The sequence below is a fragment of the Lissotriton helveticus genome, chromosome 12 (genome assembly GCF_964261635.1).
Source record: "Lissotriton helveticus chromosome 12, aLisHel1.1, whole genome shotgun sequence".
NCBI lineage: Eukaryota > Metazoa > Chordata > Amphibia > Caudata > Salamandridae > Lissotriton > Lissotriton helveticus.
Window position 1 is genome coordinate 375,942,326 of NC_136073.1, and position 26,416 is coordinate 375,968,741.

Genomic DNA, 26,416 nt, shown 5'->3' on the forward strand with positions numbered 1-26,416 from the left:
CATTGTCATTTACATTGCCAATAGCTTAATCCCTCGCGAATGTGAGAACTATTGTACCCTACGGACGAGCTCAGCAGACAGCAATTACTACCACACACACACACACCCAGAGCCACACACACACACCCAGAGCCACACGCACACACCCAGAGCCAGCCACACACGCCCAGAGCCAGCCACACACACCCAGAGCCAGCCACACACACCCAGAGCCAGCCACACCCAGAGCCACACACACACACCCAGAGCCCCACACACACACATAACCAGAGCAGTCACATACACACACCCACTGGAGCAGTCACACACACACACACACTGGAGCAGTCACACACACACACACACACTGGAGCAGTCACATGCACACACACACAATCTGGAGCAGTCACATACACACACACACACACACACTCTGGAGCAGTCACATACACACACACACACACACACTCTGGAGCAGTCACATACACACACACCCTGGAGCAGTCACACACACACACACACACACACACCCAGGAGCAGTCACACACACACACACTCTGGAGCAGTCACATGCACGCACACACTGGAGCAGTCACACGCACACACTCTGGAGCAGTCACATACACACACTGGAGCAGTCACACACACACACACTCGGGATCAGTCACATATACACACAGGAACAGTCACACACGCACACATTCTGGAGCAGTCACATACACACACACATACACACACTGGAGCAGTCACACACACACACACTGGAGCAGTCACACACACACACACACACACTCCGGAGCAGTCACACACACACACACTCTGGAGCAGTCACATGCACGCACACACTGAAGCAGTCACACACACACACACACTCGGGATCAGTCACATATACACACAGGAACAGTCACACACACACACATTCTGGAGCAGTCACATACACACACACATACACACACTGGAGCAGTCACACACACACACACACACACACACACACAGGAGCAGACACACACACACACACACTCCGGAGCAGTCACACACACACACACTCTGGAGCAGTCACATGCACGCACACACTGGAGCAGTCACACACACACACACACTCTGGAGCAGTCACACACACACACTCTGGAGCAGTCACATACACACACACACACACACTCTGGAGCAGTCACATACACACACACCCTGGAGCAGTCACACACACACACACACACCCAGGAGCAGTCACACACACACACACACTCTGGAGCAGTCACATGCACGCACACACTGGAGCAGTCACACACGCACACACTCTGGAGCAGTCACATACACACACTGGAGCAGTCACACACACACACACTCGGGATCAGTCACATATACACACAGGAACAGTCACACATGCACACATTCTGGAGCAGTCACATACACACACACACATACACACACTGGAGCAGTCACACACACACACACGGGAGCAGTCACACACACACACACACACACACTCCGGAGCAGTCACACACACACACACTCTGGAGCAGTCACATGCACGCACACACTGAAGCAGTCACACACACACACACTCGGGATCAGTCACATATACACACAGGAACAGTCACACACGCACACATTCTGGAGCAGTCACATACACACACACACACACACACACACACAGGAGCAGTCACACACACACACACACACACACACACACTCCGGAGCAGTCACACACACACACACTCTGGAGCAGTCACATGCACGCACACACTGGAGCAGTCACACACACACACTGTGGAGCAGTCACATACACACACTGGAGCAGTCACACACACACACACTCGGGATCAGTCACATACGCACACACACTGGAGCAGTCACACACGCACACATTCTGGAGCAGTCACATACACACACACATACACACACTGGAGCAGTCACACACACACACACACACTGGAGCAGTGACACACACACACACACACACACACTGGAGCAGTCACACACACACACACACTCCGGAGCAGTCACACACACACACACACACACACACACTGGAGCAGTCACACACACACACACACACACACTGGAGCAGTCACACACACACACACACTCCGGAGCAGTCACACACACACACACACTCTGGAGCAGTCACACACACGCACACTCTGGAGCAGACAGAAACAGGGGGCTTGGAGAAGGTTCATGATGGATGGACTGAGGCATCAGGCAGTAGTTGGGGGGAATCTGTTAGTGAAGGTTGAAAGTGATCACTGCCGCATGTCTTGTGCCCGCCAGGTCGTCCACCAGCCTCTGCAGTGTGCATGTTGACGTGCATACATCTAGGAGCCTATATCGCTGCCGGACTGTGCCGTCTCCTCGGCACGCCGGTGGTGATGCTCCATGGTTGGCCTTTTCTGCTCAGTAAACAGGCTCCACGGGAGGGGGCCGGGGAGGTGTGTGGCTCGCTGCCGGCGTGTGCTTGTAATTGCCGAGCCTCCTGCCTGCCTGTCTGCCCTCCACCCCCCGGCGGCACCTCGTCCTAAGCTTTGGGCCACGTTCAAGCCACGCTGGCAAAGTCTTAATGAAACAAGCACCACAACTCGCACACACGGTCCCCACGCCCAGCATCTCACATACCGACACAGCTTTCTTCTCCTCCCGCCGCTGCAGTAGGATTAAACAAGCAGAGGCAGCATGGCCGGTGGAGAGGGAGGGAGGGGTGGGGGCCCGGGGGAGCGGCAGAGCGTGACGGAGGAGGGCCGAGAGAAGGGGGGGAGGCCAGCGGAGCCGAGCAGCTCCTGAAAGCAGCCATGCACAACATAACACGGAGACCACAGGCACAAAAACGACAGCCACGCACGAAAACCGGAGCACAGGCACAAAAACGACAGCCACGCATGATAACCAGAGCATACATACCGGGCAAAGACAGAAGACGGAGACGACAGCCACGAGCCAAGCACGACATAACACGGAGACCACAGGCAACCAAATGACAAAAACATGGCTTGAAAAAGAAAAAAAAAACACCGCCCACCGCCGCATGACGTAGGGAAAGGGGTGGGATGAGTAAAAATCGCGGGAACGCCCACGAATCTGCTCCGGCAGTGACGGGCAGATCTGTCTTCCAATGGCTAGCCTCCATTTATGGAGCTAGCCAATGGAAGACAGAGGCGGGAGAAAGCTCCATACTTCTAAACAAAAGTTTTCGCCTGCGCGATACTGCTTGCGCAGTAAACGCCAGGCGAAACCTAAAAAGGAATTTTTTCCTTCCTCACCGAGTGGTGAAGCTACACCTTCATCCACACACCATAAGCTTCATCAATAGAATGATGCAAATAGAGGGGATTCTATAACAGTGTCAAATAGAAAGACTACCATACAAAATTCAGTATGTGGTTGTGAGCCTGTCGACACAAAAAACCTCTTTTCCACTGGCATGGAAACTGCTGCAGCAGAGCTACGTGCTAAGAACAATGCTAGTAGTCCAAAGAAGGTAATCTGGTACCACAATCCATACATTCTAATGGTATCTATGCAAAAGGTCTGAGCTAAAAACATTTTCATCATGGATGATCCATTTCCTTTGCCTGGATTGTCAGTGCTTCACTATCAAGTAATCGCATACACTCTTTGCCTTACTACACACATACATTATTCTATACATCAAATCCTAGTCTTCATTTGCAGGATAGGTCACAAACTAAAAGGCTGACTACAGGGAGTGAGCATCTTCGCTCCATAGGGATGAGGCTCCTCTTTGGGTAAGTTCAATGCTAGAAGAAGGAGCAGCTGCAGCTAATGAGGAAGACTGGGACTGTTTAATGTTGATGCGAGACGGAGTCAGCAAGTAGCAGGAACAAGAAGGCAAGGCAAAAGCTAATGTGGAAGTGTTGGAGGACTCTGATGAAAACACAGTTTACTAGACAGAACTTGAAGCAGGGCTGAATATTCTAATTGAGTAAAATGTGCAATGGAAAACAAGAGTATCACATCAGTCTGTTTCAGCTTCATGAACACGAACTATAACATTCTGCAGTTACTGGGAAATTTTATATAGGGTGAGGTGGTCATGGGGATGGCAAGTGGAGAATGGGAAGATAAAGAAGGGAAAGGGAGAAATTTGGGGTGTTTGACAGAGTAGCAGGTGAAGAATCCATAAACTCAGAGGTTGTTACCGGCTGATTCTTCATAGGATCTCGCCCACACAACTACAGAGTGGCTAAAACCTATGAACCTGATCACCTATGAACCTGATCAGTCACCATTTGGATACTAAAACTTGACACTGAATTGATAGAACATGTGAGCTGCTCACAAACTCCAAGTAGCCATTTGTGTCTTAGTACAGGCCACTCCAAAAATGACATACTGCAGTGGACAGGGCCTGAAATAATGAGAGGTAAATAGCTGTGGTGTGCTAGCCATGATAAATGTGTACTAACGCTGGTGGTGGGTGCACTGCAGAGCACCTTGTAGGTGAAGAGTCACAAATGTTGCAGGAATCAATGTATTAGCGGCATCTGGAGCACTTGGGACAACTGATGAAAGAGCAAACCTGATACTGTACTCTTCTGGGGGAAGATGTACATGCCTTGAATCCTTGGAGAACAGAAAGCTGGGCAAATCTAGGTCGGAGGATACTTTTAAACCCAGGAGAGGACGACACGTTAATATCATCCATAGGCATTCTACAAGTATCTGGGCCACAGAAAAAGGGGCAGTGACTACATTAAAAGAGGGAAAATGAATGAGGCTGAGAGCTTCTGAGTAAGACTGCAACACATGATGTAATGGTAATGTATATTTGACCTTTTTTCCTTCAAAGAAAACTTCAGCGAGAATCATTCCAAAGAAGATAACATACAAGGGAACAGTAAAATATTCCATAACATTAGCATACATGTGCCCTTCAAGAAACAAGTGTGATTGTATGCTTTTGTGTGGAAAATAATTCCCAAGCTCAGAAAATAAAAAACTAAAAATATTTGACATTCACGAATGACACAAAATGAATTAATTCAACTTGTGGTTCTGCACTAAGGTAAATAATATAAAAGGTGCCTACCAGCCATGGTGGGGGTGGTCCTCTCATTGGCAGACTGGTATTTTTTACATTCTATAATAGATAAGAAAGAAATATTTTAATCAGCATGGTGCAAGTTGTGAGATATATATATATATGCATGTATACAAATGCAAACCATATTTTGAACTAGTTTAATATGCAGGTCTATTGAAAGGTGTAAGTATAAGCAAAGAATTAGAAGTTGAGAAAGACGAGAAAATATTCACTAAGAGTATGAATGTTTTGTCTTGCTTATAAAGCCTTCGCAGTTATTCAAATGTTGTCCCTTAACATACATCCAAATGATTTGTAATACATTTTGTGTGCAATCGATTTGGATGTATATATGTAAGCAGGTGATGTTTATTTAGCGCACACGTAACTGGGGAGCTATGGCACAGAAGACTTCAGGATTTACCCCCAGATGCATCAAGCCCAGATTCTGCGAATTCTAAATAGCGAAAAATACCGAATCGCAATTTAGAATTCGCAGAATGGGTGCATCAAGAAAAGCGATTAAAAAAAGCGAATCGCAGGTGGCCGCAATTGCCGATTGTGATTTTCGCTAAATCGTACAAAATTCGCAGAATCGCCTGTTTCCCATGTAGAAATTGCGATTTCGCAATTACCGAAATCGCAAATTGCGATTTCGCTAATTGCGAGATCGCAAAAACAGGAAGTCGCATATCGAGCACAATGATGACATCACAACCAGGATGTAGGCAGTTCCCTCACTCATTCTGAACACAGAGCCTGAGAGTGGAAGAAGCACAGCACAGAGCTCCACCAGACACACCCTGCAGCACCACAACAGGACACACTCACTGTGAGAAGTTGGCCTGATGTGCAGTGTTCACTATTCTAGTGATCACTATATATCAGTCCAAACAACCCTTATTGATGATTGGTTGTAAGTCAACCTTATAGACCAGCTATCCTAGTAGCATGGATACGAGCAGTCTAAGGCTAAGACTCTAGAGGGCGTGTTAAGCCAGCTGTTTTACCATCACATTACCCCTTGAACACCCAGTGAAAGGACACCGCACAAGTGTTATGAAAATAAACAATGTATTTATTAGAATCACAACAACCCTGTACTCTTTATGAGGACAGGGTGCTAGGCACACAACAAAACTCTTACGAAAATACTTAAGTTAGCACGTTATACACAAATGCCCGAGGGGCACGAAAAACCATATACTTAAAAAGTGGAATGCGAAATTACTAGCAGGTAAGTACAGTACTAATAGGCTTTGGAATCGCTAGGACTTGACTAGGGAATCGTTAGATTACTTCTAGGAGACCTAGGGGACTCGGGTGCAGAGTGTGCACTCTCACGCGGGATGCGGGACAAAGTCTATGGAGGCTAGTAAAGGCAAAGTTAGTGTTCACGGGCGAACCCGACCTGGTAGGAAGAAAACGACAGTGGATCCTGACCCTAGGATAGTGAGGCTATGCTGGGACACCGAAGTGCCGAAGTTACCTAGCCCAGGGGCTGCAGCTGCATAGGTCTGAAAAGACGTCGGGGATCTCGTTGCCGGACCAGGAGCCTGGAAGAAGGAAGTTGCTGGCAGGCGACCAGTGAAGGAAAGTTCGTTGGATCCAAGCCTGGATCAAGGAAGAAGAAAACCTGAAAGCAGAGGGGACCAAGTTCTTGAATCACTAGCCAGTGATTAAGTGGGCACCAGGATGGCACCGGGCGAAGTCACCTCGACTAGGTGAGTGGGCGACGCTGGCTCTGCAGATCTCACGGGCCAGGAGGCGTTGTCGGCGACCAGGATGGAGAGGCGAGCTGTCCCACGATGGATGAAGCTGTCGGCGTCGAAGTTACCCAGGATTGGGCAACAAGCCTTGGCTAATTCAAGCCCACGCGGTGGACTCAAAATGGCGTCTTGAGTGGACCAGGAGGGTCCGGGGTGCTCCTCTTTTGGAAGGGAGCAAGGGCCAGCCTGGAGCAACCAGACCAGCAGCAGAAATGTCGTCGGGCGTCGTTCAGAAGGCCACAAGCCAGCGGGCTAGTAGCCAAACAACGCGGTGAGCAGCAAAAAGCAGAAGGGCCCCACGCAGATCGTGGAGATGCTGGGAGGCTGCACTTCGGTGCTGGAGCTGCTCAGGGTCGGGGCTTCTCGGACCCCAAAGCACTCACCAGGAAATTACTCGGCGGGCTTGCTGGAAAGAAGTCGTGCAGTCTTGAAGATGGCCGGTCCCTCGAGGTCTCGTCACACCCACGAATCTCAGCGTGACTGATGATGCAGGTAGAGGTCAGAGGTGCCAGGGAAGCCGGTTCTCGTCGAGCTGGGCAGTCTTGATCCGGAGGAGAGACTTGCAGCAGACCGCAGTGTTCTTAAGATGGTGCCTGCGGATGCAGGGTGACTACTCCTTAGTCACAAGGGAGAAATCTTAGGAAGAAGTCTTGAGTTCCTTTCGTGGAAAGTAGTTTCAGGATTCAAAGATGATCTGATTTGGAAGGGGGCCAGTTCCTACCTTTATCCTGTAAAAAGGGGCTGGCACGCGACTAAGTCCTGCCCTAGGGGTGGGACTAGGAGGGGGGTGGTTACACCCACTTCCTTGGCGGGCTTTTCCCCAGCACAGGGTCTGGAGTGACCCTGGAACTGGTTCCAACCAGCCTATGCACAGCGAGCACCGGGGTGCCACGTGCAGTCACCTTCCTCTAAAGCCCTGCCTACCTACAATACACAAAACCCTGTCTGGGACGGTGCTGGCACCGCCCCTGGCAGGAAACCCTTTGTCCTTATCTCCTGCTCTGGGAGGACTCCCAGCAGCAGGAGGGCAGACTTGTGTCTCGGTGGCAGCATCCATTTTGTGGAGCTGAGGCTCTGTTTGACTTTAACCGGGGTTACATACATGTCGTGTCCCTCTAGAAGGGTGGAATGCTAACCCCGTCGCCAGAATTGGCGAGGGGTTAGTATTCCAATTCGTATGACACCTTACTCGACATGTTTTGATAAAGCGATACCAGAGTTGGCATATAACCGCGAGGATTATAATGCCCTTAAGAGTATATGGTATGCGATATCATGGAAACGGCTAAGGGATGGATCCCGAAAGCCGCAGACAGGCTCAGCTCATGCCAGAGCACCATCTCACACGATTCCAAGCACTCTGCCTTCAGGATTGTTAAGGCCTGCCATAGGAGTGACTGATAGGAGATCTGTGTGTCCATTTTTAGGGTTAGATATAGGTATACTATATCTAAAGCAAAGGGTGATTACACCACCTTGCCCCAGCTGTCAAGCAGCCAGTTGTGTCAGATTTGGATGGCCAGCCAGGGGTGGCATAATACATGCTGCAGCCCCTGGTAGGCCCTGGGTACACCTATGCCCTGGGTACCTAAGGTACATTGTACAGGGACTGGTAAGGTGACTCAGTATCCAATTTAGATATGTACCTAAGGTACATGGAATCCATTTTACAGAGAGAGCAGTAGGCCTGGGGTCCTGAATAGCAGGGCCCCAGGTCAACTAAGTCAGAAAACCAGCAAAACACCAGGCAAAAAGTTGGGGGCAACCATAGTCAGGGATCTACCTTCCTACATAACCCCCCCCCCAAACGAAAGGAGATAAGGCTAGCCTTGCCAGGTAAGCCTATATTGCCTGAGTGGCCATATAAGGAAGTAACAGCACTGGCATGGTTACCCCCTATCTCATGGTCCACTAAGCAATCCCTCACCCTAAGGGTATCTGAGGGTCTCCACCATAGGGAATCTCTACCTGTGGTGTGTTTTGGCAAAGGAAAAGGCTGGTGCTGAAATGGAGTACTGAAGTGAGGCTCCACTAATTTTGGGCTCAGCTTCCTCCAATCATTTTCCACCATAGAGGCCTTTCTTTCCAAGACTGAGTTGTTTTGGGCTCTCAGGGTCAACCTCTGGCTACCTACAGCTGGAGGTTGGGTCCCTCTGTTTGGCTTACTGGAGGGACAGGTCAGGTCTGGGGCCCTCAGGTCCCAAGTTTGGCTGTGCCCAGCAGTGTCCATCTGGGGGAGGTCCCTAACTAATTTTAAGGGGGATCCCTCAGGAGTGTGTTTTATTTTCACTTGGCTAGGGCTACTAGCTTCAGTGCCCTTAATCTGTTGATTGGGAGATTCTTTTGGACAGGGGGCCCTTTGGGGTCCAATACTGGCCTCCCTGACCTCTACAGCCCTGGGCTGACTGAGGCAGGGTAGAGAGGGGCAGGTTACCTGCTCCAGACTGGGTCCCACCTTGGAAGGGTCCACTGACATCAGGGGTTCTGCCAGGCTAGGCCTGACTACCTCTGTGGCAGTTTCTTCACAAGGGGTCAGATCAGTTCCCTGAGGAGGCTGATCTTTTCCTAAAGTCTGGTGGGAGGGAGATTTCTCTTCCTCCTCAATGCTCTCTGTCTGAGTGGAGTGATCCATAGTTTCAGGCTTCACAACACTATCATCTGTCTGAGTTTGAGCTGTGGCCATCACAACTCTCCCAACCTTTTCAGGAGGGGGCTCAGTTTGGGTGTGGGCTGTTACCATGACAGCCTTGACAACCTGTTCTGGGAAGGAAGTTGTCTGAGATTGGGTTGTGACTGGCACAACCCTCCTGACCTGTTCAGGGAGGACATCTTGGACTGGGGCTGTGGCTATCACTGCCCCACTAACCTTACCATGGATGTTTACCATTTTAGAATGGGTTTCTTGCTCTACTTCAGCCCAGGCTGAGAGCTCTAAATCATTCCCCAGTAGGCAATCTACAGGCAAGTTTGGTGACACTGCCACTCTCATGTGGCCAGTGACACCTCCCCAGCTGAGATTTACCACTGCCATGGGATGATTTCTCTGCACTCCATCAATATTGGTCACCTGGTATATGGCACCAGGTAAAAGTTGCCTTGAGGGGACTAGACTCTCAGTCACCATGGTGATGCTAGCCCCTGTATCTCTATAGGCCTCAACTTTTATACCATTGATGAGGGGCTCCTGTCTGTACTTGCCCAAAGTGTTGGGACAAGTTGTGAAGTTGGCAAACCCCATGCCAGTCTCACAGACAAGAGTATCTAAGTTTGGGGACCTGGTTAGGCCAGAGTCCCCAGGAACTCCCAAAGTAAATGCACCCAAATTCTTGGGGGCACTCCCACCACCTGGGGGATTACTACTAGTAGTAACAGGAGGTTTGGGAATGTTACTTGGGGGTATGTTTTCCTTATTGTTATTCTTGGGGCAACTGCTGTCAGTTTTTAAATGACCCACCTGTTTACAGGGATAACAATAAGGTTTCTTCTGGTTGTTGGAAGGATTCTGGGACCCACCCCCCTCAGAGGATTTTTGGGGCCCTGATGTGGTTTGATCTGGAGATTTATTCCCACCCTTCTCTTGAGGCTTGGTTGATTCCTTTTTCTGGTCACCACCTTGGTTCTTGGGCCTAATCCTGGTTCTGACCCATTTGTCTGCCCTCTTACCCAATTCTTGTGGAGAGGTCAGATCAGAGTCTACCAGGTGCTGGTGTAATAACTGGTTCTGACAATTATTTAAGACTTGCTCTCTCATAATTAGATTATACAATCCCTTGAAATCAGTAACCTTACTACCCAGTAGCCAGCCCTCCAAAGCCTTAGTGGCACAATCCACAAAGTCAGACCAGTCCTGAGACTGAGTTTTCTGGGTGTCTCTGAACAGCAACCTGTACTGTTCAGTGGTTAAACCAAACCCATCAACCAGTGTATTCTTCAGGACCTGGTAATTGTTAGCATCCTCTACTCTTGTAGTGAGGAGCTTATCTCTACCTTTACCATCAAAGGAGAGCCACAGTATAGCTGCCCACTGACTCTGGGGAATGCACTGCACAGTGCAGGCCCTCTCCAAAGCAGCCATCCATTTCTGGATGTCATCCCCTTGTTTAAAGGGGGGCACTATTTTAGTCAGGTGTTTAGTATCTAAACCCTTCTCTCTATCTCTTGGGAGATTGCTGCCACCAGTGGGAGCTAACCCACTCATCTGTTGCTCTCTTGCCAGAGCAAGCTTCTCTTTGGCCAGGGCAATTTCTTCCCTTTCAATCCTCAGTTCAGCTTGTCTCATCCTAGCTTCATGCTCCTTTCTCTGAGGGGAAGTAAACCTCCTCTGTGGAGGATTCCTTCTCCCCTGAGAAGAGGCATTAGAGTGCAGAGATCTATTGGAGTCCCTAGAAAGAGATCTATCTCTCCTAACTCCAAGGTTAGGCCCACTTCGGGTTAGTACTGGGGGTCCCCCAGATCCTAGCCCAAGTAAGTCTAAGTTGGCCCTGGTTAGCCTTCTGACTACCTCAAGACCTTTGTCTACCTCATCCCCAGAGAGTTCCTCCTGATCCTCCTCCTCCTCAACTGCAGTAGCAGTGTTGGGGAGGTCTGGATCCCCAGAGGTTCCCTCTAAGGCTGGCATGTTCTCATGTAACTGAGAAATCTTTCTGGCATCATATGTCTCTAAGAGACCTATCAGAAAGGGAATGGTGGGGTTAGACCCCTGCTTCAGTTTCCTGGAGGTACAGACTTGTCTCATCTCCTGGAAACTGAGAGCTGCATATCTGGAAGTGACCTGTGGAGGGTCAACACTTACCAGGGGAGTCTCAGTGGACTCTCCATGGTTAGACATGCTTTTCTAGTGAGGTGTAAGTGGTGCACTTACCTACACTATATGTTTGCCTACTGATCCCTTGCTAGAGTTGTAGTTTAGGGTGTGCTAGGCCCTAGGAGCTACAACAGCTGGTTCAGTAGAACTCAGAGTATTCTAAGCTAAGTTATATGTACCTTTAGTACTTATGTGATCTTTCACAAGATATTCTTAGGATATGTGTGGTAAAACAACAGCAAGCTCAAATCCCACCGCTGCCACCAATGTGAGAAGTTGGCCTGATGTGCAGTGTTCACTATTCTAGTGATCACTATATATCAGTCCAAACAACCCTTATTGATGATTGGTTGTAAGTCAACCTTATAGACCAGCTATCCTAGTAGCATGGATACGAGCAGTCTAAGGCTAAGACTCTAGAGGGCGTGTTAAGCCAGCTGTTTTACCATCACATTACCCCTTGAACACCCAGTGAAAGGACACCACACAAGTGTTATGAAAATAAACAATGTATTTATTAGAATCACAACAACCCTGTACTCTTTATGAGGACAGGGTGCTAGGCACACAACAAAACTCTTACGAAAATACTTAAGTTAGCACGTTATACACAAATGCCCGAGGGGCACGAAAAACCATATACTTAAAAAGTGGAATGCGAAATTACTAGCAGGTAAGTACAGTACTAATAGGCTTTGGAATCGCTAGGACTTGACTAGGGAATCGTTAGATTACTTCTAGGAGACCTAGGGGACTCGGGTGCAGAGTGTGCACTCTCACGCGGGATGCGGGACAAAGTCTATGGAGGCTAGTAAAGGCAAAGTTAGTGTTCACGGGCGAACCCGACCTGGTAGGAAGAAAACGACAGTGGATCCTGACCCTAGGATAGTGAGGCTATGCTGGGACACCGAAGTGCCGAAGTTACCTAGCCCAGTGGCTGCAGCTGCATAGGTCTGAAAAGACGTCGGGGATCTCGTTGCCGGACCAGGAGCCTGGAAGAAGGAAGTTGCTGGCAGGCGACCAGTGAAGGAAAGTTCGTTGGATCCAAGCCTGGATCAAGGAAGAAGAAAACCTGAAAGCAGAGGGGACCAAGTTCTTGAATCACTAGCCAGTGATTAAGTGGGCACCAGGATGGCACCGGGCGAAGTCACCTCGACTAGGTGAGTGGGCGACGCTGGCTCTGCAGATCTCACGGGCCAGGAGGCGTTGTCGGCGACCAGGATGGAGAGGCGAGCTGTCCCACGATGGATGAAGCTGTCGGCGTCGAAGTTACCCAGGATTGGGCAACAAGCCTTGGCTAATTCAAGCCCACGCGGTGGACTCAAAATGGCGTCTTGAGTGGACCAGGAGGGTCCGGGGTGCTCCTCTTTTGGAAGGGAGCAAGGGCCAGCCTGGAGCAACCAGACCAGCAGCAGAAATGTCGTCGGGCGTCGTTCAGAAGGCCACAAGCCAGCGGGCTAGTAGCCAAACAACGCGGTGAGCAGCAAAAAGCAGAAGGGCCCCACGCAGATCGTGGAGATGCTGGGAGGCTGCACTTCGGTGCTGGAGCTGCTCAGGGTCGGGGCTTCTCGGACCCCAAAGCACTCACCAGGAAATTACTCGGCGGGCTTGCTGGAAAGAAGTCGTGCAGTCTTGAAGATGGCCGGTCCCTCGAGGTCTCGTCACACCCACGAATCTCAGCGTGACTGATGATGCAGGTAGAGGTCAGAGGTGCCAGGGAAGCCGGTTCTCGTCGAGCTGGGCAGTCTTGATCCGGAGGAGAGACTTGCAGCAGACCGCAGTGTTCTTAAGATGGTGCCTGCGGATGCAGGGTGACTACTCCTTAGTCACAAGGGAGAAATCTTAGGAAGAAGTCTTGAGTTCCTTTCGTGGAAAGTAGTTTCAGGATTCAAAGATGATCTGATTTGGAAGGGGGCCAGTTCCTACCTTTATCCTGTAAAAAGGGGCTGGCACGCGACTAAGTCCTGCCCTAGGGGTGGGACTAGGAGGGGGGTGGTTACACCCACTTCCTTGGCGGGCTTTTCCCCAGCACAGGGTCTGGAGTGACCCTGGAACTGGTTCCAACCAGCCTATGCACAGCGAGCACCGGGGTGCCACGTGCAGTCACCTTCCTCTAAAGCCCTGCCTACCTACAATACACAAAACCCTGTCTGGGACGGTGCTGGCACCGCCCCTGGCAGGAAACCCTTTGTCCTTATCTCCTGCTCTGGGAGGACTCCCAGCAGCAGGAGGGCAGACTTGTGTCTCGGTGGCAGCATCCATTTTGTGGAGCTGAGGCTCTGTTTGACTTTAACCGGGGTTACATACATGTCGTGTCCCTCTAGAAGGGTGGAATGCTAACCCCGTCGCCAGAATTGGCGAGGGGTTAGTATTCCAATTCGTATGACACCTTACTCGACATGTTTTGATAAAGCGATACCAGAGTTGGCATATAACCGCGAGGATTATAATGCCCTTAAGAGTATATGGTATGCGATATCATGGAAACGGCTAAGGGATGGATCCCGAAAGCCGCAGACAGGCTCAGCTCATGCCAGAGCACCATCTCACACGATTCCAAGCACTCTGCCTTCAGGATTGTTAAGGCCTGCCATAGGAGTGACTGATAGGAGATCTGTGTGTCCATTTTTAGGGTTAGATATAGGTATACTATATCTAAAGCAAAGGGTGATTACACCACCTTGCCCCAGCTGTCAAGCAGCCAGTTGTGTCAGATTTGGATGGCCAGCCAGGGGTGGCATAATACATGCTGCAGCCCCTGGTAGGCCCTGGGTACACCTATGCCCTGGGTACCTAAGGTACATTGTACAGGGACTGGTAAGGTGACTCAGTATCCAATTTAGATATGTACCTAAGGTACATGGAATCCATTTTACAGAGAGAGCAGTAGGCCTGGGGTCCTGAATAGCAGGGCCCCAGGTCAACTAAGTCAGAAAACCAGCAAAACACCAGGCAAAAAGTTGGGGGCAACCATAGTCAGGGATCTACCTTCCTACACTCACTAAACCAGAATGTCCCAGGAAGCAGCAGGAAGCAGTGCACCTGGCAGAAAACACAAAATCAAATTTTCTGAGCAGGAGTTGGAGTTCCTCATCGAGGATGTAAGCAAGGACCATGACAGGCTGTTTGGCAAGGAATCCCGGAAGGTGCCTGAAGCCGACAAGAGGCGCATTTGGCAGCGCATCCGGTCCAAGGTGAACTCTGTTGGAGTGACCCAGCGCTCCATTGATGAGCTGAAGAAGAGGTGGTACGACCTCAGAGGTCGTGCCAAAGAGCGCATTGCAGAGAGGCTGGGGGAGCAACATGCTACGGGAGGAGGAGACCCCACAGTTGCACCCAACACTCCACTTGAAGACCTGGTGGAGGACACAATCAACCCTGCAGCCTGCGTGGGGGTCACCCGGCTGGACACCTCCCGAACCACCCAACAATCCCACGGTAAGTGCCATGCAACTGCGACCCTGTCCCCTAACAATGCCCATGCCTCCAGAGCAAGCCATTTGATAACCCCAGTAATGCAGTCTATGCACATCTGAAATGCCATATTGCATTGTGGGACCTGTAGTTTGACAATAGTTCCCTGATAGCCACACACAGCTAGACCTGTCAAGTGAAACATATCCCTAAAGCCAGTCAGGGAATGCTAGCCTGCATGCATGTTGCAACATCCCATGTGCAAGATACATATCATTAATCATGCACCCATTTACATCACAGGTGCTGCAGAACAACCCAGCACAGACAGCGAGGCACTCCAAATTGAGGAGAACCCTGAGGACACCGAGGGAGAGGGCCATCCTGCCCCACAACCTGGACCATCACAACCACCAGCACCAGTACCACCACCTCCCCATGCGGACAGGGCCACCCCTGCAGCCACAGGAGGACAGCAACCACCCCATGTGACACCCATGGCAGTGGTACAGGCCACACCCCCACCCAGGAGGCAGACACGGCACACAGCCACTGTGCGTTCGCAGTCCAGCGGATTGATGAGGCAGCAGCGCAACGTGGCAACACGCGCTGGCAGGGGGGAACATGTCCAAGATCCAGGGCTGGGTATAGAACGCCGGATGCTAGCTGTCCACCAAAAGCAGGCACGGCACATGGGAGCCATGCAGCTGCAGCTTTATAAGACAGCGCGCAACGTGAGCCAGCTCACGGAAAGCGTGCAGGTGCTGACGGCTGCTGTCAGGGAGAATAGCCAAATCATGGTGTCACAGCAGGACATCACCCGCCGCCGCCACCGTCAGCTGCTGACCTGGCTGTCAGCATACACAAGATCAAACCACCTGATTGGTAATGTGACCTCCCAACTTTCACGCCGGTCCCTGGCGATGCAAATTGAGATGGTGCAATGCTGCCAGGACGTCGCCAGGGCATTGGAACAGGTCACAACCGCTGTCCAGAATCAGCAGGGGTGTGGCCATGGCCATGCAAGGGAGGGGATGATGCCAGTGAGGGCACATCAAGTCTCACCAGCCTGTCCGTGCCGGTGGTAACCGAACGCCACCGCAGCACCAGGCCCAGTGCAGCATCACGGGCCAATACTGGTGAGGAGGATGTGGGGAGGCAACTGGGTGCGTCCGGCCGGAGGTGCCAGTGATTGTATGTACTCTAGCAGCAGTGCCATGCTGATATGACAAGCACGCCTGCTTCGCTATCATGGGGCTGTATGAGGAAATACAGTTGTCATGTATTGTGAAAAAAAATGTAAAGAAATATTTTTGTGCAAAAAACAATAAGAATTTATTTCAAACGTAAATCCGACTCATGTCATTATTTCATTTGGCATGCATGAGTGCAGTGTTGTGTGAGGGGTATGGGTGCACTAGAAATAGTTCATTGTGATTTGGTTGCGGCACCTCTGTCCTTCTGCAGGATTCTCCCCGCGTGCATGATGCACATGTGCAGGTGGACGGTTGTCCCCCTCCGACTCACTGCCAGAGATCTCCACAGGTATCCTCCGCTTGGTAGCAATATCGTGGAGTATGGCACACATGGCCACGATGCGGCAGCAGACCTCAGGCTGGTATTTGAGGGCCCCACCAATCTTATGTAGGATGCGGAATCGGCTCTTTAACAGCCCAAATGTCCGTTCAATGCAATTTCTAGTGCAAATGTGTGCAGCATTGTAACGCCGTTCCGGTGGTGTGGCAGGGTTGAGGTATGGGGTGAGGAGGTACTCACGGAGGCTGTAGGCGCTGTCACCTGAATGAAAGGAGCAGAGGGTCAGTGCCTGTTATGCGCAGTTACATGGTCTCGACGTACTGTATGTGGGCATGTGTACTTCCCTAGGAGGTGTCCTTCGCCATAGTCACCCCTGGCCAAGTGGGTGTGTATGCCACTGTGCCGGAAGATGAAGGAATCATGCGTGCTCCCCGGGTAATGGGCCACTATGTCAGTGATGATTGTCTTTGCATTGCAGACCATCTGGATGTTCAGTGAGTGGTAGGACTTGCGGTTCGGGTACATGTACTCTGTCTCAGCGGGTGGGCAGATGTGGATGTGGGTACAGTCAATGCATCCAATTATATGGGGAAATTGCACAATGTTGTAGAAGGCAAGCTTTGTTTGATTTAAGTCCTGTTGGGGGGTTGGGAAGGTTATGTAGTGGTGTATCCGGGTCAGCATGGCGTCCAGGAAACACCGTAGGCAGCTAGACAGTGTGCTCTGGGAGATCCCCCCTGCATATGCAACTATCCCCTGGAAGCTTCCGGAGGCCAGGAGGTGCAGGCAGCACAGGACCTGGACATGGGTTGGCACAGCATTGGTCCTCCTTGTTGGGTGCTGCATCAGGGGGTCAAGGTCTCTGATGAGCTTGTGAATCATTGCCCCATTTAGCCTGTATTTGGAGTATATCTCCTCTTCAGTCTGGCCCAGGAGTGTTATCCGCAGCCAGAAGATGCGCTCCTGAATCCTGCGTTGGTTCCGGGCTGCACGCTGGAGCCTCATCCGCCTTGCCACGATGTATAGACCTGGCATTATGAATGTACTCATGCTACTACTGTGTCTCCTTAAGTGTGTTTGTTTTGCTGCGCCCATTGTTCCCGTTTAATTTTTTTTTTTTTTCCAATTGAACTTATGGTTACCACCTGGTTTGACTTCTCCTTAAATTGCGACTCGCATTTAGCGATTTTGTTTTTTTTCTCGCAATTTGCGATGTTTGAAGAATTGTATTAGCGATTTATTTGCGAATTCGCAAATTAATTCGCAGAATTAGTGGAAAATCACTATTACAGATTCGCTAAGGGGGGGTCCACATTGATTCTGCGAATTTATGTTTGCGAATTCGCAAATTGGTGGGTTTTTGCTTCATGAATTGCGGAAGCTGAAATTGCGATCGCAATTGCTGTTTCGCAGCTATTGCGATCGCAATTTCGGTTGATGAATCTATACCTATGTGTATCCAGTGGGAGGGCAAAACAAGGAAGAAACTTTTTCTGGGTTAGGTGCGATTTGGCATAGGTTCTGGGAGGCTCCCTTTTATTGACAAATGCAATTTGCAGTAGAAGGTGCCTTCTGTTCTATTCTGAATGGTAGGTAAGGTAAGTAAAGCCTGGTGTGAGGGAGGACTAATATTCCAGAATCTGGTACAAGGGTTGCAGATGAGTATTTTTTTGTTGTTGCATTTTTTTGTCTTGCAAAGTGGCAATGTCATGGCTCCTTGAGAAGAGCTGGCACCAGGAGATGTTCAGTTTTTCTGCCAAGTAAGTTGGGGAACTATTTTTACTTAAGATTTCAAATACACAGAAGATACTTACAGCTAGATGCATCAAACGAAAATCCGCTCGAACTGCCCCTTTGCGACCGGTATTTTTGCATTTGGGATGCATCATCCCATATGCAAAAATCGCAAATTGAGAAATCGCTAAATTGCTATTATTTTCATTTAAGGAATCTCAAATTGAGATTCCTTAAATGCAATGCATGAAAGTTTTAAAAATAGCGAATTCGCTAATAGGGCACGCAAATTACCATGAAGTACAACTTCATGGTAATTTGAAAAAACTTTGAAAAATGCACTAAAGTGCATTTTTCAAAGTTTCATGTTGCGCACACACATGCCCTAAGGGCATGTGTGTGCGCAACATATGTGCACAGATCAATTTATGGGGTGCAACAGGGTGTCCTTTGGACACCCCTGCACCCTTGAAATCGCAATCTCAATTTGCGAATCGCTAATTGCGATTCGCAAATTGAGATTGTCTTCCCATTCATTCCTATAGACCTGTAGGCCCATAGGAATGAATGGGGAGGTATTCCTTATTGCGACTCGCAATTTGTGAGTCGCAATTAAGGAATTCTAAGAAATCGCTATTTTTTTGTGATTTCTTGATGCATTCCAGTTTGCTATTCCTTAATAGCGAATCGGTATTTTTCGCTATTAAGGAATCGCAAAATGGGTTGTTGATGCATCTGGGGGTTAGTTAGGTATAATACAACAGAGTTACAATGTGGCTTTCTCAGAACCAAGAAATACAATAATGCTCGCTACTTAGCATGATCGAAATTCAAATATTACAGAATAGAACAGTTGTAGTAGTGAATATGTTCAAGGTAACTGCTGCTGTGTTACCAAGTCAGCTGGTAGCTTTTTACACTGTTGAACAAGTTACTTACCTTCGGAACGATATATCTGTAAGAGACATATATTAGTTATGGATTCCTTACCTTAGAATTTCCCCCAGGGGCCAGACTTGATTCAGAGAGATTATTTCGTAGCAATACCCCTGCGCGTCGGTCGACTCCACATTCGTCATCGGCGTCGTGATCGCCGGGATGACGTCGTGGTATCTACTTAGAAGCTGACCTTGCGTGCTGACGCCAGTTCTTTACATGACATTCCACTCCAGAAGCCATACAAGACACTGACCACTGGTGCACAAAACTAGGGCCCTGAAAGGGAGTCCCTTACCCTAGAAGTCAGTTTGCAGAACGGGGAGGATGGGTGGGGCATTAAGGAATCTATAACTAATATATGTCTCTTACAGATATATCTTTACCAAAGGTAAGTAACTTGTTTATATGAAAGAGACTATTAGTTATATGCTCCTTATCTTAAAATAGATACCCCAGCAATACCAACCTCGGAGGTGGATCTGCGAACCAAGTTCACACCAGGAAGTCCTGGAGAACTAAAGGGCCAAAGAAGCCGTCTCTACGGACTTGGCTGTCCAGGCGTTAGTGTTTCGCGAACATGTGCAGGAGTGCCCACGTGGCTGCCTGGCAGATGTTACTAAGGGGGATTCCACGTCCCACAGCAGTGGTGGCTGCCGTCGCCCTGGTGGAATGGGCATGAAGTCCTATTGGTGTTTCCTTTTCGCTAAGGAATAACACATTTGGATGCAAAGAACGACCCACCGAGAGATGGCCCATTTTTGCACGGCCGGGCTAATCTTGGCACCCACATAGAGCTGGTCATCCACCTGGAATTGTTTTGTGCGATCCAGACAGAAAGATAGCGCACGTTTTGGATCCAGACGGCGGAGCCTCTCCTCCTCTTTTGAAGGATGAAGGGGTGGGAAGAAGGTGGGCAAAGTGATGGTCTGTCCAATGTGGAAAGAGGTAACCAATTTAGGGAGGAAAGAAGGTCGAGTTCTAAGGACAATCTTGCCAGGAAGAACAGCAAGAAAAGGAGGCTTAGAAGACAGAGCCTGAAGCCTCAAGCGCGTTGTCTGCTTTGGCGCAAAACAAGCGATGGCAATCAAAGGGCATGTCCAAAAGAGTCGACTAGACTTCGCCCGAAAAGCCAGTGGACCTCAGCCAGAAGTGGCGTCACAGGGCTATTTTCCTGCCTAGCAAGTCCAGCCCTCACCTAATGGCGAACTTGGCTGCATCTCTGCCCTCAGTGACTGCACAGGAGAGAGTGGCCCGGGCCTCCTCTGAACACTGAGGCAGCACCTGCGCAATCTTATCCCACACAGAGTAGGAATAATGGCCCAAAAGACAGGCAGTGTTCACCAACCGCCGTTCCAAGCTGGTGGAAGGAAACATCTTCCCAAGATGATCCAGCATCTTGGATTCCCTATCTGTGGGAGCAGTAGGTAATGTGCCCTTAGAGGTAGAGACTTGGACCACCAAGCTCTCAGAGGTAGGGGGTTGGGAGAGCAAAAGTGGGTCGCCCTGGGCAGGGCAGTGGCGTCGGGCAATTATCCTAACCACAGGAGCCCCTGTGCTGGGCTTGAAGAAGGTGCACAGAAGGATGGCCTCATTGAATGGCAGTAAGGGCTACGAAGAGGCTGCTGCAGGTTGAAGCACCTCGGTCAGGAGGTTGGTCCTGACCGCCACCGTAGGAAGCTCAAGATTCAAGGCGTCAGCCACCCTACGCAACACCACTGCATATGAGGCTCCCTTTTCTGTAGCCAAGGCATACCTGTTTCTGGTGAGGTATCCAGACCACTGGCATCACCCAACTCCTCTCTGTATCAGGTGTGGTCCAGTTCAGTGTCTAATCTGATAGCCAAACATTGGGTGCCATCTTGGTTAGCGCGCTATTTGTTGTAGCGCATATCCCACACTGACTGGCTACTTAATGGGTTCCAGGTCACAGATGCTTGCAGCGGGCGGGTCCCAGATGTGAGCAGCAGGCGGGCCGTGGATGCGGCGAGTCACGGATGTGCGCAGTGGGCATGCCACTGAAACTCCAAAGGCAAGCCCCATCTGAGCCCAGCCGGGACCAGGGGCTAGGACCCATGACCTTTTTAAATTGAATGGAAGTAGAATCAGCCTCTCAGCAAAGAAACTTTGGGAATTTAACTCTACGGGAGGTAGGGCATGTATGCATAAAGTTAATCCTAATAATACCGTTTTGAGATGTGAAGAACGCAAAGAGAGTTTGGCAGGGACAATTCCCAAAGTGGCCACAGATCCACCATTAATGGGGGTAGGTAGAATTCATCACTGAAAGCTGTACCTACCTAATTGCAGACCCCTACCTACACATAGCTTAGATAAATGTACCTTCATAGAGGAAGAAAAACCACATACCACGTTCTTCACCCAAACATGGCTTCAGGAAGATTCTATGTCCGACATAGCCATGATACTCTCCCCGGGATATGTAATTGCTAGAAGAGACCGAGAAGGAGGGAAAAGAGGAGGCGGGTTGCAATCCTACATAAAGAAGGAATTAAAACGAAATTTAACTTTATACCACACCTTGGGTATGAAGGGCTGCTATTCTACTTGAAATTCGACCCTTGACCCTCTGGTGGGTCGCTCCCCTCCTGCCGCAGCTCGCCGTTGCTGCCTCCTGACCTGTTTGTGCTGTTCCTGAGACTGCTCGTACTCCCGAGCTCCCTGCGCTGATCCGGGCTCCTGGCCCCTGGTTTTCTCGCCGCCCCGGTTTTTTCGCCACCTCCTCTGGACCCCGCCCCCTCTCCCCGCGCTGCTGTAGGGTTTTCCCGCCGCTGCCTCCCCTGCGGCCCCGCCCCCCTGCTGCTGATTCGTTCGCCTCTCCTGCCCCACCCTTCTCCCAGCTGAGCCGCCCTCCCTCTCCTCCTCTTGTGGCAGCCGCTGTGAGGCCGCGCAGCTGGTGCGCCGAAGGCGCGCCTAAGGCAAGCCCGCCTGCGCCCGTCCGTGCCTGGACCACGCCAAACACCACGACCTCTGGACCTCGCACCCTCCACGAAGCCCGCATCCGGTACGATGCCAACAGCCTCCTCGCACTCAACCTCGGGCGACCATCCAGATGCCACAAGGCCGCCCCCAAGCGCACCCAAGGCCCCTTCACCTGCCGGAACTGCGGCTTCTCCTGCACCAAAGACGCCGAGTCACCGACCACGACGGAACCCAGCCAGCTCCGCTGCATCCTGCTTAACACCCGCTCCGCACGCAAACACGCCGTCAAGCTCTGGGACCTGCTCGACTCCACATCACCTGACATCGCCTTCTAGACCGAGACCTGGTTGAACGAAGCCTCCGCCCCAGACATCGCAGTGGCCATCCCCGACAGATACAAGATCACCCGCAGAGACTGCGCCAACGGAGTCGGCCGAGGCATCGCCATCATGGTCTCCACAAGCACCGCCGACACCCTCAACACCGCCAAACACATGCACTTCCTGACCCACACGGACCCCAGAAACACCTTAAGAGGCACCCTCGTCTACAGACCACCCGGACCCCGTCCCCAATTCTGCAACTCCATCGCCGACTTCATCAGCACGCACTGACCTCCACCAACTACATCCTCCTTGGCGACCTGAACTACCACCTGGAAAACAACAATGACAGCAACTCATCCACCCTGAAAGACAACCTCACCACCCTTGAACTAACACAGATCGTCACAACACCCACCCACATCGCCGGCCACATGCTCAATGCCATCTTCACCTCCAGCCCCCACGTTGCCTTCAGCCACACCTCCTAACTCACCTGGACCGACCACCACTGCGTCCACTTCAGCTTCCAGAAACCCGTCTCACATCACCGCACCCCACAGATCCCTAGACGCCGCTGGGGCAAAGTCACCAAGGATCTACTGCAAGCTCAACTCGCACTCAACCCCCGACCAACCCCACCGACCCCGAGGAGGGTGCCCACACCCTCAGACACTGGATGGAAGACTGTGCCAACACCTTAGCCCCATTGAAACAACACGCCAACAGGGACACCAGCCAGCGAGCCAGCGGGTTCACCCCGGAACTCCTAGCCTCCAAGCACGCCTGTCGGAGCCTGGAGAACACCTGGCGTGACGAGAAAACGCCCGATAGCCACGCAGCCCTCAAGGACGCCATTCGCAACCACCACCAACTCATCAAGACAACCAATAAGGCCTCCTTCAAAGACCGCCTCGCCGACAACACACACAACAGCAAGGAGCTCTTCAACATCGTGAAGGAACTCTCAAACCCTGGCTCCTGCACCATCGACATCCTGCCATCACAAGCCCTGTGCGACGCCCTCGCTGCATTCTTCCACCGCAAGATCACTGACATCCACAACAGCCTCAATCCCCGAACACGACCCATCAACCCCACCGTCACCACCAACACCCACCGACCACGACCACCTCACCGCATGGACCAATGTGACCACCGAAGAACCGTCACAACCATGAGCACCATCCACTCCGGCACCCCATCCGACCCTCTTTCCCACCACATCATCAACAAGGCCGACAGCTTCATCGCACCCCACCTGCGCAACATCATCAACCTCTCTTTCGAGACCGCAACTTTCCCTGCGTGCTGGAAGCACGCCGAAATCAACGCCCTACTGAAGAAACCCAAGGCGGACCCGAGCGACCTCAAAAACTTCCGTCCCATCTCCCTGCTCCCGTTCCCGGCGAAGGTCCTCGAAAAGACCGTCAACACCCAGCTCAACTGCTACTTGGAAGAGAACAAGATCCTCGACCCCTCCCAGTCAGGTTTCCGCAAGAACCACAGCAACGAGACCGCCCTCATCGCCGCCACAGACGACATCAGAATCCTACTCGACAACGGCGAGACAGCAGCCCTCATCCTCCTGGACCTCTCCGCTGCCTTCAACACCGTCTGCCATCACACGCTACGCACACGCCTCCACGACGCAGGGATCCGCGACAAGGCCCTGGATTGGATCACCTCCTTCCTCTCCGACAGAACCCAAAGAGTCCGCCTTCCCCATACCACTCAGGAGTCACCAAGACCATCTGCGGCATCCCGCAAGGATCATCTCTCAGCCCGACGCTCTTCAACATCTACTTGGCTCCACTCGCACGCATTGCCAGACTCCACGACCTCAACATGATCTCGTATGCCGACGACACCCAGCTGATCCTCTCCCTCACCAGAGACCCCCTCACCGCCAAAGCTAACCTCCACCGTGGCATGAAGGCTGTCGCCAACTGGATGGAAGACAGCCGACTCAAACTGAACACGGACAAGACAGAGGTCTTCCTCCTCGGACCCAACACCTCCACCTGGAACGACTCCTGGTGGCCCTCCACCCTGGGACGACTCCTGGTGGCCCTCCACCCTGGGCACCGCCCCGACGCCAACCAACCACGCACGCAACCTGGGAGTCATCCCAGACTCGAAACTCACCATGTCCAACCAAATCAACGCAGTCTCCTCAACCTGCTTCTACACCCTCCGCATGCTCCGCAAGATCTATAGATGGATCCCTACAGACACACGGAAAACCATCACCCACTCCCTCTTCAGCAGCAGACTCGACTACGGAAATGCCCTCTACGCCGGAGCCCCGTCCAAGCTCATCAGCAGACTTCAAAGAATACAGAACGCCTCGGCACGCCTGGTCCTCGACGTTCCCCGCCGAGACCACATCACCCCCCACCTGAGAGACCTGCACTGGCTCCCCGTCAACAAAAGAATTACCTCCAAACTCCTGACCCACGCACACAAAGCACTCCACAACACCGGACCAGAATACCTCAACAGCCGACTGTCATTCTACGCACCCAACAGAGAACTCCGCTCCACCGACCTCTGACTGGCCACCGTCCCACGCATCCACAAAACCACCTCCGGGGGAAGATCCTTCTCCCACCTAGCCGCCAAGACATGGAACGCCATCCCTCTACACCTACGACAAACAGAAGACCCACAGACCTTCAGGAGTCTACTCAAGACCTGGCTCTTCGACCGCTAGCTGCAGCCACCCTCCCCAGCGCCTTGAGAGCCTCGCGGGTGTGTAGTGCGCTCTAGAAATTTTCTGATTGTTTGATTGATTGATTGATTGAACTAGCACCTACCTTTACTTTTTCGGGAATACTTCTTGTTAGTAATGGGGTTTCTGGATGACTGGAGAATGCACCTAAGTCAGGGAGAACCCACCACTCTAATCAGGTTAACGGAGCTACACCCCCCGATAACTGCTGCTCACCCCTTCCCTTGATAGCTTGGCACCAGCATTCGGGGGCAATGTGTAAAGCATTTGCGCAACACACCCACACCAGTGACACAATAAATACACCACAAAAGAGACTTCACACAATATTATATAAAAATATCTTTCTGTATTGCATAGAAACATAGACCAAAACCACATAAACCAATTATCACTTTGCCAACTAGGAAATTGTCACAATGTCACAGTTAGTGCAATAAGATAAAGACTTGTATGTTTCACACATCATGGATACACCATCACGGCACATACAAGGCAAATTATGAAATAATACTCATTATCCTGACAAGGCAAGGCAAAAACGACATAAACCATAACATCAGGGCATAAAAAATGCAACAGTTTGATTAGAGCAAGAGATACGTGAACATAATGACTAACTGGCAAAGTAAAACATCACAGTCCATGTATTCCCAACTATATCACGTGTAGTCCTGTTGAAAACCAAACCAGTATGATACATTGCCCATTATGCAGACTTCCTTAGAATAAACAGAAGGTGTGCCACCCAAACCTGAACCCCGGGGCACCTGCGCTCCTATAAGAAGGTATATGGTAATGGAAACTGGCTCCTGGATCTACAACACGGGGGCCTCTGTCGAGGTTCTGCCTCATACTACCAACTAAGGAAAAGAAAAGGTGCCCCTAGGTATGCACGATCACAGGAGCACCCACGCAGCCGAGTTCTGTGGGGAGACCTCACAGGGTCTCCCTACGTGGGCACAAACAAGGCTGCTGCTCGCAATTACACGCAGCAAATGTCAACTCAACTAAGCCCTGTAAAATTGCCCAGCTGTGGCAGCAGCATGATTAGGACCCTCTCACACTGCAACTGTTACCACTGAGACCAGTGTAACCTCTCAAACAACTGGGCCGCCGCAGGGAGTGCGGGTGGTTTCCATATAAACATGACGTCGGTTTCCTCCCTACGGGCAGCAGTACGGACATCACAGGCTTACTTGCTTA

The 26,416-nt window shown here is 51.0% G+C and overlaps 1 protein-coding gene across 2 annotated transcripts in view; it reads right to left on the reverse strand.

The window, feature by feature from the left end:
• The window catches only part of CEP89 (centrosomal protein 89), a 1,224,823-nt gene that overhangs the window by 590,083 nt on the left and 608,324 nt on the right, over nt 1-26,416 (reverse strand). For both annotated transcript variants that reach the window (XM_078670561.1, XM_078670562.1), the window contains exon 10: nt 5,024-5,074. In XM_078670561.1, the coding sequence (XP_078526687.1) occupies nt 5,024-5,074 (51 nt within the window). The remainder of the gene's footprint in view (nt 1-5,023; nt 5,075-26,416) is intronic.